The sequence below is a fragment of the Cucumis melo genome, chromosome 1 (genome assembly GCF_025177605.1).
Source record: "Cucumis melo cultivar AY chromosome 1, USDA_Cmelo_AY_1.0, whole genome shotgun sequence".
Taxonomy (NCBI): domain Eukaryota; kingdom Viridiplantae; phylum Streptophyta; class Magnoliopsida; order Cucurbitales; family Cucurbitaceae; genus Cucumis; species Cucumis melo.
The window spans coordinates 11,409,034-11,424,489 of record NC_066857.1 but is presented as its reverse complement, the minus strand read 5'-3'; the positions used below and the strand labels follow the sequence as shown (position 1 = coordinate 11,424,489).

At 31.6% G+C, this 15,456-nt stretch overlaps 1 protein-coding gene across 1 annotated transcript; it reads right to left on the bottom strand.

Moving 5' to 3' along the window:
• Positions 1 to 4,010: 4,010 nt before the first annotated feature.
• On the bottom strand, positions 4,011 to 9,788 carry LOC103501237 (mitochondrial import inner membrane translocase subunit TIM50). Its single transcript, XM_008464766.3, has 10 exons — positions 9,388 to 9,788; positions 9,172 to 9,260; positions 8,813 to 8,849; positions 7,947 to 8,008; positions 7,738 to 7,851; positions 7,214 to 7,318; positions 7,031 to 7,129; positions 6,023 to 6,179; positions 5,808 to 5,910; positions 4,011 to 4,520 (listed from the first exon to the last, which is right to left on the bottom strand). Exons 1-10 carry the CDS (start codon positions 9,653 to 9,655, stop codon positions 4,475 to 4,477), a joined length of 1,080 nt encoding a protein of 359 aa, XP_008462988.1. The 5' UTR covers positions 9,656 to 9,788; the 3' UTR covers positions 4,011 to 4,474.
• Positions 9,789 to 15,456: the final 5,668 nt, after the last annotated feature.

The following is a 15,456-nucleotide window of genomic DNA, read 5'->3' as shown; positions in this document are numbered from 1 at the left end:
TGCGATTTCGTCTTTCTTCTTTTCTCTTTTTCTTTTCTGCGATTTCTTTCCATCGTGTTTCTTATTTTTCAATTCTTTATTTATGTCGTTTAATCTCTCCATCGTTTTTCTTCTTTTACTCTTCGTTTTTTTTTTCGCTTCGATTTCTTTCCATCGTCTTTCTTTTTTATTTACGCGTTTACGTTTGGGTAACCAAATCTAAACGACTGTGTATAAGACTATGTACAACAAAATAGAAAAATCTAAAAGATCGTGTATAAAGAATCTTGAAAAAAAATCATTTAAATTGGAGTAACCAAATGTAAACGATCGTATAAAAAAATAAAAGATTGTGTATAAAGAATCTTGAAAAAAAATCATTTAGATTGGAGTAGTCAAATGTAAACGAAACGGTCGTTTAAAAAAGTTAAACGATCGTGTATAAAAAATCTTGAAAAAAGACATTTGGATTGGAGTAGCCAAATGTAAACGATCATGTACAAAAATCTAAACGATCATGTAAAGAAATCTAAACGATCATGTACCATAAGAATTAAAAAAATCGTGTACCAAATTTTTTTAAAAAAATTATTTAGATTTGGGTCTCTAAATCTAAACGATCGTGTAACAAAATTAAACGATGAATTGGAAAGATAAATTGTAGTCATATCTAAACGATCGCGTATCAAACAATAACCAAATCTAAACGATCTCAAATATATTACACGTGCTATTGACAGCGTGGTAGACGGGGCATTTTTGGTATTTTACACGGTGGGTCTCTAAACTTTTTCCGTTTTTAGAATTGTTCTATAGAGTGTAAATATTTTGTCCTTTTTTTATATTTTTGAAAAGACCCCTAAATTAAATTCTATTAGATGGGTATTTCTGAAAAAATTATCAATAAATTTAAATTATTAAATAAATATTTTATTAGTTTCCAATAAGTAAATACATATATTATTTATATTCACTACTACAAAAATAGCATTACTTGACATTTTTCCTCAATCAAGTATTTGTTTATTTAACACTTTTAAATGAATCAAGTAATCGAGTGTCAAGAATAGAAGTTTTTTTTTATATATATATTTTATAAGTGTCAAGATGAAATATACTTGACTCGTTATAAATGTCAGGTATACGAGATCAGTTGACATGTTTAAGGGTATTTATGAAATTTTTTTAAAGTGAAACTATTGATGAAAATATTGACTTTTTAATTATTATTTTTTAAGTTTAATAGTATTTATGAAATTTTTCAATAATTTAGAGGTGTTTTTGAAACAAAATTTTAACGATTTCCTTTCCAAACTAACGGTGAGGGTATTTTTAACATTTTTTGAAAGCTTAATGGTGTTTTTGAAACTTTTAAAAATTCATGGACATTTTTTACACGGCCCACAAAGTTTTGAGACTTTTTTTTTTAATAATTTAGCCTATATGATTATCAATTGATTTTTATTAGATGTTAATAGTAATTCAACCATTAGTGTCATGACTACATGCTAATTGACAAAAAAAAAAGAAAAACAGTTGATAATACCATAAACTACTAATTATGTGTCAATGAAGTGCGTTAACGAAAGCAATTTATATTATAAACAATATCAAAGAATAGAAGCTAATAAGATCACAATTAAAGAACAAAATCATATGAAAATCAAATGATAATATTAGGAACAATGTCAAATAACAATATTGCTATTAGATGACAAAATCATAAACAACTAACGACGTGCCAAATAATAGATGATAATATCAAACACTTTAACTACTGACTAACTGACCAAAAGGTAATTATACAAGAATAAAAGAAAAAGGTCATTATATATTGACAATTAACTAATAAAAAAAAAAAGGTAATCAAATGATAATCCGAGTAGAAATCACGTATAAATCAAATTTCACGCTAAAGTCAGGGAACCATAAGGTCACTTTTCACTTTTCAGTTTCATTGTTCATTTGAAGTGGATTGTATCCGTGCCATTTTTACAGACTTTCATATTGTTGAGGTATGAACCTAAATTTTGTTAACCTTTTTACCATTCTTGTCGAAGCTCCCTAATTTGACTTTTGTTAACTATGTTCATTTTCGCACATGAGAATGTCCTAAGATTAAGTTGTTAAACTTGTAATATCTTTAAATTCATATCACATACAATTTCTGGTCTTAATTAATAATTAATTTAATGATATACTTGTATATTTATTAGTTTTTACTTCACTTTACTTTGTTATTTTGGTAAATTATTTGATATATCAGTTTGAGTATTGTTTTGTTTATAATACAGTAATCCAATTTTTACTTTAATTTGATTGTATTTTAGTGTGTTTATATACACTAAATTATTTGGAAATACTAAAAATACAAAAGATGAAATAAAGAAAATAAATAAATAAAAGAAAAATGAATTAGTGTGAAACATAATTATAAAAGGAGTAGCTCAGAGGTTGAGAACCCATGAACCTAAATTATATAAACATGCTAAACAAACCATCTTTCTACACCCCCATGCTGATACAATGTTGCCTAAATTCATGTACACAAATCTCAGACTTTGTCTTCTTCATTTTTTTTCCCCTTAATTCTTTTTAAAAGGTTCACTTTATTTACTATTAAGTTATTTATTTTCATTTTTCTAAATAACCACACCATCTCTAAACCTTGAATTTTGTGTTAATTTGATATTATCTTAAAACTGTTTAATAATTCAATTTTTCTACTTAAATACTTACTGACCAGATCGAATAGGAACCTATTGAATGGAAAGTTTTAATACAACTACATCAGAGTCCACAAGTTACATTTGCAATTTAAGAAGGAAAAAAAAAATATATGTAAAGTGCTTTTTAAAGTTAAAAGAAAATACTACCAGAAAAGCATTGCTTCTACACTAGTGATACCAATGTAACCTGAATTTACAATTTTTGTAGTTCAATTTAGACACTTTTATTTAATAGTATAAATAGATATTTGAAATAAACTCTCGAAAGACTAAAAGCATCATAAGAAAAATTCTTAAGCAAATTATAAAAGCAAAATTGGTCATTATGCGAATACATTTTCTTTTAAGAAAAAAGAAAATCTACAAACTTGAGAATATATATATATATATATATATATTACTAATAGTAAAATATATGCATTAAACAAAAACATCAATAAATAGATTGAGAAATGTAGTCATAGTTTACCAAAAGAAAAGTAGGTATGAAATAGGAAATAGCAAGCAATGCATTTAAGAGTTAAAAAGAAAAGTCGTAAGCAGTTGAAAATTCAAAAGATACAGAAATAAGAATAGATGTCATAAATAAGAATAGATGTCATACTTTATTATTGGGTACACATCGATAAAAAAAAAAAAAGATAAATAAGGCTTTGGCGTCAAGCTGAGAAGGAAAATGACTCAGAATCAGACTGCTACAAGAGGCAAAGACTTTGAAGTTATCAAAGAAAGTGACTTCCCATTTGCCAACAAATAACAATGAATAAGCACAAACAAATAATACAAATGTTACCATTTAGATGTATTCTTCAATTATTAAATTTTTGTGCATGTGCATTAGAGTTTTAATAACATCTTTTAATCATCTAACAACAGCAATCACCGTTCAGATTTCACGCAAAAACTCAATGTTTTCTTTAGTTTTGCATCAACAAAACCAACAGCAACATGTTATAAAACCAACCGGCCAATTTTCAAACTTTCAAACTTCATTGTGCTAGGACTCTTCTATTTAGTCTTGCATTTATCACCATCAACACGTATGACAAGTCATGCTCGTCCTTGGAGGTCAGAAGTTCAATCCTTAGTCTCACAATTGTACTATTGCAAACCCAATATTCTATTCATCTTACATATATCACGGCAATTTGGTACAAATTTATCTACTAAACATATCAAATCAATCAATTACTTGTGATAGTGTAAATGATGTGTGACCAAATACTTAAAACAAGAATATATTACATTGTCAAGTGAAGGTAACGATGAAGTCAAATAAAGTTAAAAAAAAAAACCAGTAAATTGAGAGGCAACTACTCTAATTTGATATAATATAATATTGATCTATACAAATATAATCTTTTTAAAAAAGAAAACAAAACAAAATCAAAGGGTTAATAATTGTAACTAAACTTGAACAGTAATAGCTATTCAGGAATACTCGGAAGGAGCTAAATGACACACAATCAAAACTCCATTGCCTGGCAGAAGAATCTCTTCTCCAGAAATGATGGGTCAAATAAGTTGCAAAATTATGGGGGAGGGGAAGGTTATTCAAATTGGTGAGACAAAAAGAAAATGTTACGTACTGCTCTTGTGTATCAAGAAGCTGCAACTAATGGAATGTAGAAGAGAAAATCGATGGAATCAATCTGAAGTTGCTTCTTGGCCTGAACGAAGAGTGTTGGCTCCAGTTGATTCTAAACAATATTCTTTGTTTTTGTTTGACAACATCTTCAATCAACTTTTTACACTATATCTTGATCTCAACGTTTCCATATTCGCCCCTGCTGCTTCTGTTCTTGAATCCGCCTGCATCATTAGTTAAGATTATTGATTCTTGAATGAGAATGAGATATATCACATTTGAAGTACTGATATGTCAATAGTTGAAATCATAAAATGGATGCAACAAATGGTACAAGGACAACAAAATCACTCATCTTCTCTATCCTTTCTGGAGCATTTGGGACAAGGAGTGGACTTAAGTATGAGAAGTTGTTTAAGTCCCTTTACTAAGAACTATCTATGGTAGGTGACACTTAGGGTTTGCACCATTCATCAATCCTTTTTTAACTTTTTGCCACTTGCTTTAGTAACCAACGGGTCCAAGCGGTCCATCACAGACTCTAATCAATTAGAAACTAATTGGTCCTTCCCTTTCTTTCTATTTTTAAGATAAATTAATTGGTTATCTAATTTGATTTCATCTGACAATGCGTAAATTTCCATCTTTTCTACTTTGCAAGCATTTTTAGTTAACTTTTTTCAAAGGCATTTCAAATTAACTCTGTTAGATGTCTTTTAATAAATAAAAAAAATAGTCCAACTTTACAAGGATACTAGAATGCCCCTAAAATTAAAGCAAAAATAGTAAATTAAGCCTCAAAATGGATCAGGTAAGTATACTTATAAAACAATAATCTAGACGAGTGGTATTCTCACCAATCCCGCAAATCTCTGAATGTCCAACAACCAATATAGATCATAAGTGACAATGGAACTATTTCCTTTGCATACACTGCCTTTGGTATCAAAAGCTTAAGGAGGAAAGAATTTGAACAAAGGCAACGCCAAAGCAATAGATGATTAAGTAAAAAGGTTGATTATGATTCTAGTCCTTGTAATTTTTCGTTTTGAACTATATGGCCTTTTTTATTCTTTTTTTTTCATTTTTCTTTTCACTAGAAACAGTTTTTCATGCATAGATGAAAAGGACGGTAAATGTTCAAGGACACAAGTTTCTGAAAATAAAAAACCAACCAGAAGGATATTTGGTTCCAAAGCATTAATATATTTAGTTTATGACCTCTTGCTTTCCAATGCCAATTATCCTTAAATGCTAACAAAAAAGTTGACTGACAAGACACCATGCCAGGTAAATTTCTTCTATTAATGAACTATAATTAATGTAAGATATTAAGTTCTATTTATAAAAGCACAAGGACTAAAATAAAAGAAAGGAAGGACAGACTAGACCTACACATTGAAAATAACAAAGTAAACTAGAATTATAATTCAAATTGAAAGAGACCAAGAGAGAATAAAAATGCAACAGTAGCAAAGGTTAAAAGAGAGAGAGAGAGAGAAGAGAATCACCTTTGATGCTCTTTAGAACGTCTTATAAATTCTGTTGGAATGTCACATCCTTTATACGATTCTAGTACTTGTCTGATGTCAGCTGGACTATTTCGCGCAACAACTGCATAATCAAGGAAATGCCCGCATTTGTTAAAACAAATTTGTAGTAACCTAACAAAATCATCCCTAGTTATGAATTATCATCATAGTAATTGCAATATCAGAATACTTACATTCAAGAAATGGTATAAAATCAAGAAGAGCTGTGTCATCTGTCTCACACTTCCATGGCTTTATTGGAACAGAATTTTCTGGTTGTAGACTACTCTCAAATGCATGGCCACTCAAATAAATAATCTTCCTGGGATCCCTGTTAAGCTTTGACAAGTCCTGTCAACAAAAAGGTGCCTTATATAATTGAATAAAATTTGATTGTGTTACCTTACTGTATTACTATATTAATAATAAAAATCATCACCTTATTTTCCGTTTACAACTTTTCATCCAAAGAAATTACAAGAAGTTCTCAACTAATAGGTGATGTAACGTAGAAGGGAAAAACTTGTTGTGGGGGATGGGGGGGGGGGGGGGGGGGTGGATTTCTAGTTAGTGGTTCACACTTTAACTTTGCCTTTTGCAGCCACGAAAAGGTGGTTTTTTCTTTATTTACAAACTCTTTGACAGTATTATTAATTTTATAATATTTGTTTATTCACATTTTATTTTCTCATATACACTAGATCATTTACTTTCAATTAATAGATAGAAATTTGGGAAGTTAAAATAACAGTGTGGAAAATACGTTTCATGACCTAGAGCTAGTAGAGGTTTCATAATCAATTTCATTTCTTATTTTATAATATGTATACAACTTTTTATTTTCTTTTCCCATCCACACAGTACAAGAAAATAAATGAAAAAAAGGAAAAAAAACAGAAAAATGAAAAAGGGAAAAAGAGGAAAAGGAGAATAAAAACGTGTATATATATATATATATATATATATATATATATATATAAGAAAAAGTAGCAAAATGGGGGCTTGCCAGGTGGATGAGTTGCAAAAGCTGGGTGCCCAGATAGCACTCAATATGGAATGGTAAATTTTATATCACGAGCTAGCTTTAAACAACTTAACACATCTTAGAGACTCACGTGAATTCAAAATTGTAAGATCCAAAAAACTGGGGAAGAATTTATCAGAGAGAGAAAAAAAGAATTAAACTCTCATCCAAAACATACCCTGTAATGCTTTCCATTCTCATACTTAGTAGCTGCTCTTGACAACCTATATCGTATGCAATGCTTGGGATCCAACCTTTCAATGACAGGATCAACATACTACAATAGCAAAACAAAAAAAATTAGAACTTTGTAGTGATGAAATGCGGCAATCAATGTTATGATGAAAAGAGAACAAATTACCATATTTGACTGATCAGAGTATATAACAATTTCATAAAACTGGGCAAGATGTTCCAAGAAAGAGTCAACTCCAGGTCTTTTAAACGTCTGCCAGCCTCTTTCTCGCTTTGTAAACAAAAAAAATAAGTTGTTACAACCAATGAAAAGATGCCCCAACAAGTCTATGTTATCATCAAGCACAAACATAAAAGATAAACATCTTAAATCCAATGATATGTAAGAAGAGTTTGTTGATAAGAAAAATAAAAAAGAAATGTGATGAAATGAAAAAAAAAATGAAACACAGGTGAAAAAGCTAGACAAAATGCTTTCTTTTTTGGCAAGAGTAAAAATGCAATTTAAAAATTCACTAACTACAAATAACAGCTTTTTGGCTAAGAAACCATCTCACAAAGAAGAAAATTGATATGACCAACAAGGAAGCCATACAGAAAAGGCCAAAACAACATGAAGCACCTAAAATGATAAAAACAAAAAATTACGAGCGCACAAGAACTCAACATTATCTTCAATATTAGGCTTACCGTCCAGTCAGAGTACACTAGAGTCTCATTTAGATCTAAAACAAGCGTAAAGACATGTCGTTCCATGGGATGCAAATCTGGAAGAAGCATTTCTGCATTGGGCTCAGTATAACCCTACAATGAGCAAGAAACTTATGGTCAGAGATGAGTGAATCTACTAAGGCTGATAAACTTCCAAGAGTAACGTTTAACTGAAACAACATACGCACTTTAACTTGTTCTTCAATTGTCTTCCTCAGATCCAGGTAAACATCAACAAGTTTTGCAGGAACTGCACCAAAAGGTTCTTCTCGTCAACTAAAGAAACTATGATTCTACAAGTTAATGCTGCCATATAATGCATTAAAGGGTAAATAGCAATGTCTACAATGTATTTGCAAATCTTTACTTTGTCAAGTCAGAGGAGCAGCATTTGGAAAATGTGCATAGGTGAACAAAAACATCAAAGGCACCTTAGTGAAGGCAAGAGCACACTCAATCAAGCATCACCTAAGGATGCACTTAGGGACCAGGCCCAGCAGCTGAGGCATCAAGGCACACATTTTACATTCACATTTCTTAGCTTATAATAAGATATAATTTAGGGCCTACAACTATAACAGTTAGGGCTTATAATTATAACAGTTAAAAGAGAAAGTGAGATGATCTTTCGGTCTCCCTCTGTGCTATGCTATTGCTCTCCAGTGGAAAGTGGAAACCTCAGCCCCCCAACAGCAAATTCTTTAATTGCCCTCCTCCCCAAGGCCCAAACCATAAACCTTCATCTCAAGACTCCAACCTAACTTATTTTCTACAACGTAAATAAGTTCCAAAGAGTTATTGTGCTCTATAGCCAGCAGGGCTTTCAAGTTTATCTTATTTAGTTTCCAATTGGAAATATTTGTTGTAAACTTATAATCACCTATAGATGTACGGGTTTTCCCCTTACTTCAAAAGTCAATGAAACGTTTCTTATTTAAAAAAAGTTAACCAAACAACAAACCGTAAACGGTCTTAATCTTAAGATTAACGTCATGCAATGAGTAAATGTTTGAATTGAAAAAGTCAACGAGAAAAGAAAGATGAGTTCTTCTACCTGTCATTATCGTGGAGTAGAGCATGCCCTGAACTTTCTGCAAAAGAAAAACAATGGCGGTAAGTTATGTTTCGCACCATGAAGCTGGTATAAAGAGACGGGGAAGAAACATACATAATCACGCAACCTCATTTGACACAAACAACTCAAAATAATTTCAACCACGACTAAGGAAAATCAATTTGGAATTGCACCATCCCAGAAATCCCAATAAACAGGCACGTACTAGTTCACTTATGTTGGTACAAAACTTGATCATGCTTGAGTGGGTGCATTGGAAAGAAAAAGAGCCAATCCAATAAAGAAAACAATCGAGATAAAGAGAAAAGAATTTGAATTCAGTTCATCCTCATACTTACATCAACCCCCGAGACATCGTCCATGGCAGTATGACTAGCAGAACGACGTAAAGCTTTCGCCTTCTCCTCAATTTCGTCATAACTATAGGCTGAAAACACAAATCAGCACCTCGTTACTCCAATCCATTCATGAAGTAAAATCAAATAGAAACCAGATCAAATAGCATCATGCTAAACGAGAGATAAGGAGTTATAAAGAAAGATGGGATAAAATACCATAACTAGCGTAACCAGCAACCGCGGTTGCACCTGTGAGAGCACCAATCAAACTATACTTGAAGAAATTCCAGGGCTTACTAGAGGAAGAAGAAGAAGAAGTAGCAGAAGTGGTTTGAGCATCGGGTGGAATCTGATCGGAGACGAGCTTCTGAGAGGCATTGATGGCATCTTTGGAAGGGGTTGAAGCGAGGTCGGAGCTCATAAGACGGCCATGGCGATTCTTCAGAAGGGAAATAAATCGGGATCGGAAAACGAGAGGGGACATTTTTAAGATTAGGGTTTAGATCATCAATGTTGTGTTTCTAATTTTGTTTGTTATTTTCAAGTTTGAAAGTAGGGTTTTGGCAAAGAGCGTAATGGTTTGAAGTTAGAAGGGACTGTTTGGAAGTCGGTGTATGGTATTCTGGTCCAGGTTCTGGAAGCTGCTTGTTTGGCTGCATATTTCATATGGAAGGCAGCTATTAAAATTTGAATAAAAAAACTCTCCGTGATTATCTGGCGTCTTTTCAAAAATATAAAAAATGGACAAAATATTTACATTGTATAGAAAAATTTCGAAAATAGAAAAAAACCAAATGTCCATCGTGTAAAATATCAAAAATATTCCGTCAACCATGTGCGTGTAACGCGATTTGGTACACGATCGTTTAATTAGATAGCTATCTCAAATCTAAACTTTTTTTTCCAAATTTTGGTATACGATCGTTTAGATTATCATTTACATTTGGGGTTCCAAATCTAAAAAAAATTTCAAAATTTGGTATACAATCGTTTAGATTTGGCTACACGTTTAGATTTGCTACACGATCGTAACCAAATCTATTTTTTAAATCTGGTATAAACGATTTTTTTCAATATTCCTTTTACACGATTTTTTTAAGATCCTTTATACACATAAAAAAGAAAAGAAGAAGGATATTCTTTATACATGTTTTCGTTTTTGTTAGTCTAATTTAATTGTCTAACCAATTTTTTCAAGATTTTTTATATAAAAAAGAAAAGAAGAAAGAATATAGTGAAGAAAAAAAACAGTAATAAAAAAGAAATAGATTTGGTTAAAAAAAATATATTTGTTTACCCAAATCTAAAAAAATGAACGATAAAAAATGGTAGGAGAAAAAGATGGAAGGGAAAATTTGGAATATTTAAAGTTTCCCTAATTATTTTGTCTGAATTTTATAGGTTAATTTTACATAAATATAAAAAAATCATTAAATTGGTAAAATATTTTTATAATTTTTAAATTTGTTCTTGATATTACATATAATTCCTCACTTCTATTTCTTCTTTTATGTGTGATTTATTCATCTTCTCTTCCATATTTTCTTTCTTCTAGTTTTAAACAATTTATTCTTATTTCCTATTTCATCTTCACTATTTTCGACAACATTCTATGAAGCTACTTCATCTTTCTCATATTTGAAAATATCAAGGTCGTTTAAATATCATTTTAACATGATCTAAACGATCGTTTACCATTATCAACACGACAGTTTATCATGGTTAACACGATTGTTTAAATTTGAAGCTTTTTTCTCATTGTTTAAAACGAATTACACGATCGTGTTGGCATGATTTAAACGATCGCATTGGCATGATCTAAACGATCGCTTACCGTAGTTAACACGATCGTTTAGCATGATCAACACAATCGTTTGATTTGAAATTTTTAATGATCATTTATATTAGACTATACAATCACTTACCATAATCAACACAATCATTTGTCGTGGTCAACATGATCGTTTAAATTTAAAGTTTTTTTTTCCATTGTTAAAAAAACTACACAGTCATGTATCATGACCTAAACGATAGTAGATCATTCATTTAAACTATAGTAAACAATAATTTAGAAGAAGATTACTCATGTGCGCGTGTGGCCAATTAATCATGTGTTGCCTAGAGCATTTTTTGTATTTTCCATTGTGGGCCTGTGGGCCTTTTCCGCCTTTAGAATTGTTTTATAAAGTGTAAATATTTTACCGTTTTGTTATATTTTTCAAAAAAATCAATTTAGAAATTTTTTTTATAATTTATTTTTGAAAAATAATGACAAAAATAGGGTAGACAAGAAAGAAATGTCAAAAATAGAGTAGCGAAGTCATGTCGTGGACTGAGTACATGTCTACGAATCAAAATCATGGACCGATCCACGACTTGTGACTAGAGTCGTATACCCGGTACACAACTCTGCTGATATATGTCTGTTCTGACAATCAACGCTACACTTGACTGCCACATTTGTTTAATATACAGGGTGTCGTGTATTTGGAACACGACTTCCATATACTATTTTTTGGAAGAGTTTTCTTCTGGTCATTTGGTTCTGCAATAGAAGTGTTCAAATATTGTAGGCCATTAATTCAGATCGACGAAACTCATTTATATGGAAAGCATAAGGGCAAAATGTTAATTGTCTTATTTATTGATGCAAATGGTCATATATTTCCTCTTGCATTTGCTATTTTGAAAGAGGAAAATACTTCTTGTTGGTCATGGTTTCTTCATTCACCGTGTCAATACGTTACTGATCGAGATGATATTTGTTTGATCTCTAATAGGTATAGAGGCAATCTTACTGCCATTAACAATGAAGAGGTAGGTTGGAGTGAACCTCGAGCATGCCATCAATATTGTATAATTATTTAATTTTATGCTTTTGAAATTTTGTTTCATAAATTGGCTATGGAATATTTTTAATTCGTCACTTTTGTGTAGTTGAACTTTCATTTTTCATGTTATTATTGCAATACATCTATGTTATAATGAAATACCTTTTTACAAGAGTTTGCACAATGGAACCCGATCCTGTTGATCCTACCCAACTATATCTACGATCGTCCTATCGCTCACAGTTTGTATGGGAAACCTCTTCCACAGTTGTTTTGAGTTGTCGGAGGAGAGAGGCAGTTTTCCATCGCATGATCCCTTTCAATTAGGGTACTGTGCCATACTAAGAAGCTGCTGAATTTCTTGGGTTTCCTAGATTGGATTCATGCAATTAGATTAACACTTAACTACTGCTTTGGTCAAATGTTGGAGGCCAGAGACCCACATATTTCATATGGCTTGTGGGGAATGTATAATCACATTAGGGACGTTGCGATCTTAGTTGGGGTACATTACCAGTGGATTGTGAGCCTATTATAGGATCGTTAACGTATAACTGGAAGCAAGTATGCAGAGATTTCTTGGAAGTTTTACCGATTGACTGAAGGAATGGAGTTCCCATAGCAGAAGCGTGTGAACATCGTGCAAATAGAATTCAATTTTAACAAAAATATTCAGAGAAAAAAAAAACTAAACATGCTTCCAAGGAGGAAGGAAAAAAAATTCTAAGATTTGTAGAATCTCTCAAGAACACCACAAAGTCTTCCTTGTTATTTTAAAGGTGAAAATCAATAGAAAGTTATAGGCTTCTGTGATATTGATTTGGTGAAGGGAAAAGTTTTTCTTTAAGAGATTTTGCAGAAGAGAGATCGTGATCATACAAAGGGAAGAAGATTGTATCTTAACCATTTTTTTAAGAGAGATGGAGGGGGCAGTTATCAACCAACTCCCTCCCTCTCGAAGAGTTATTCTATTAATTATGTATGTTAATTAAAAAAGTAAAATTAATATAAATTTAAACCATATTATATCTCATATAATATTATCATATATAATATAACCAATGGTTTAAATCTCTCATATGACTTATAGTTCTAATATGAATCGAATCCATATTAATTTTAACCTATATTTTAATTCATATTATCATTATTATTTGAATCACATTCAAATATTAACTTCTCTCATAAAAACTTTATACTGTAATGGATAAAATACATTATATTTATTGTATCATATACAATTTATTCCCTTTAATCAATTTGAACGATTCAAATTAAACTAAAATAAATTTGATTCTTATTTATCCTTATTGAGCTAACAAGAGGATCTTATGAACCTACATATTGAAGCTCCAATAATATGAGATTGATTAATTAAACTCTTTAATTAAATTAATCTTCATTCATTAACTATCGATCATTTCACTAAAGACTAACAGTTGCACTCTTCTTCCTGTAGATATATTTTTGTATCCATTAGATATAACCAATCAACAGTGCAATGACCCTTCACAAATTGCTCATAAGTACAGCTAGACCAAAAGTTACCGTTTTGCCCCTATAGTTACATCTAACTCTTTAAGTATCACTAATTCCTCTAATGAACAATAAGTTGTAGTCCCACTATAATTAAACTTTTCTCGGGCCAAGAGAGAGTGTGGTGCCACATTATTCAAGCCATGAAATCAGACCTTAAGAGAGTAATTTCTTTACTTACTTTATCTATAGAAAATGAGTGAATTCCTTATTGTGTAGTTGTGTTCCCAACTCCTCAATTAAACGAATCCCAAAAATGGTAGGCATATTGAGTCGACGACATAGGTCATTCTTACCCATGAAAATCAAAGGACCGACTTTACAGGCAAGAGTTCACAACTCAATCCGGATTCAGGTCAAGTCACTTATGGCTATCCTGGTGAAATGTGATTTCAACTAGTAACGGTGTTAATAAGAGATATATTCATTTCATGGTTCGGTCTTATACAAACTCTTTGTATACAATACCCCTGCTTTAATGTCTTGACATGAATGATTATGATCGAATCATTAGTAGCACTTTAGAACAATTTTAACATCTAGAAAGCAGGTTGTATTTGTAGTGTCACCAGGATAAGGTATTCAACCTTATTTATCTACTACAAACCATTTAGGCTATCACTTAAACATAATCCACTTGTATGTCTTCACATACATGTTTAGGTTATAGAAGATAACCTTGGATGTTAGTTTATTGGTTTTGTGGGTTAATACAACTAAATATTAAATAAAATACTTTATTTTATTAGATAAATAAAATGCTTGTATAGTACAATTACAAACTACAAGACCACGAGATTTAGGGCATCAACCCCAATATTGACATGAAAGGTCAACGGTTGAGTCTTCCATGGTTGGCACAACAGTTCACAGAATTGCCACCAGATGCTGATGTTGTAAGCGTCTAGATATATGTTTGTGCATACATTATACAGCTCATTTGAGGATTTTTGTTTGTTGACAAATCAAATATCCTAGTACATTGTATGTTTCTTCTGCTTTTAAGTGATTTTGACCAAGTTGGTACGTATTCTCGAGGCGTTGCATGGATGTATAGGGAATTATGTCAAGCTAGCAAAGCACAATCCTTAGAAATAGTTGGCCCACACTAATGCTACTGCAAGTATAGACATATGACAAATTCCCTATTGTGACACCACAAGTAGCATTACAGGCTCCAGTTGGTCGACCTTTGAGTTTTAGGTATTATTATCTTTATATATTGTTTTTTAATAAAATTTGCATTATCTATAACTTATTATAATTATTTTTTTCACACATTAGGTAGAGTTGGAGTGGTGTTCTACCTACATCAGAACGGTCATCAAATATGTTGTTGACTTACTGATAGATATTTGACCGATTAATACACTCTCAGGTAGTAAAGTATTATACAAATGATGTCTACTTATTTTTTGTTGTCTACTTATATTTATTTTTTCTTAACAGATTAATTGGACACCATACACGCCCGATATTACGGCATTGCTTCCTGATTAATGTCATAATGGTCAAGTGGTGTGGACTTACGTGGGTCATATAATTTGCTTTCATATCGTCAAGATGCATAAACCAAACTGTGTGTTGTGACAGTTTAGTATGCTGCAAATGCGTTCAACATTTAGCTTTATAGATCCGACTCCACACTAAATTGATTTAAGAGGCAAACATGATCAAGATCAGCGTCAAATCAATGCAGAGTATATCACAATGTGGCATTCACGAATTAATTTTCGTGCACAAGAAGTAGCAACACACGAGCCTACAGTTAGGGGTGTAATCGGGGTTAGGTTGGGTTGGAAGACATTATCAACCCAACCCATATTTTCGGGTTGGTTGGGTTGGCAACCCAAATAACCCGAACTTAGTTTTCAACCCAACCCGTGAAATATGGGTTGGGTTGTCGGGTTGTATTTTT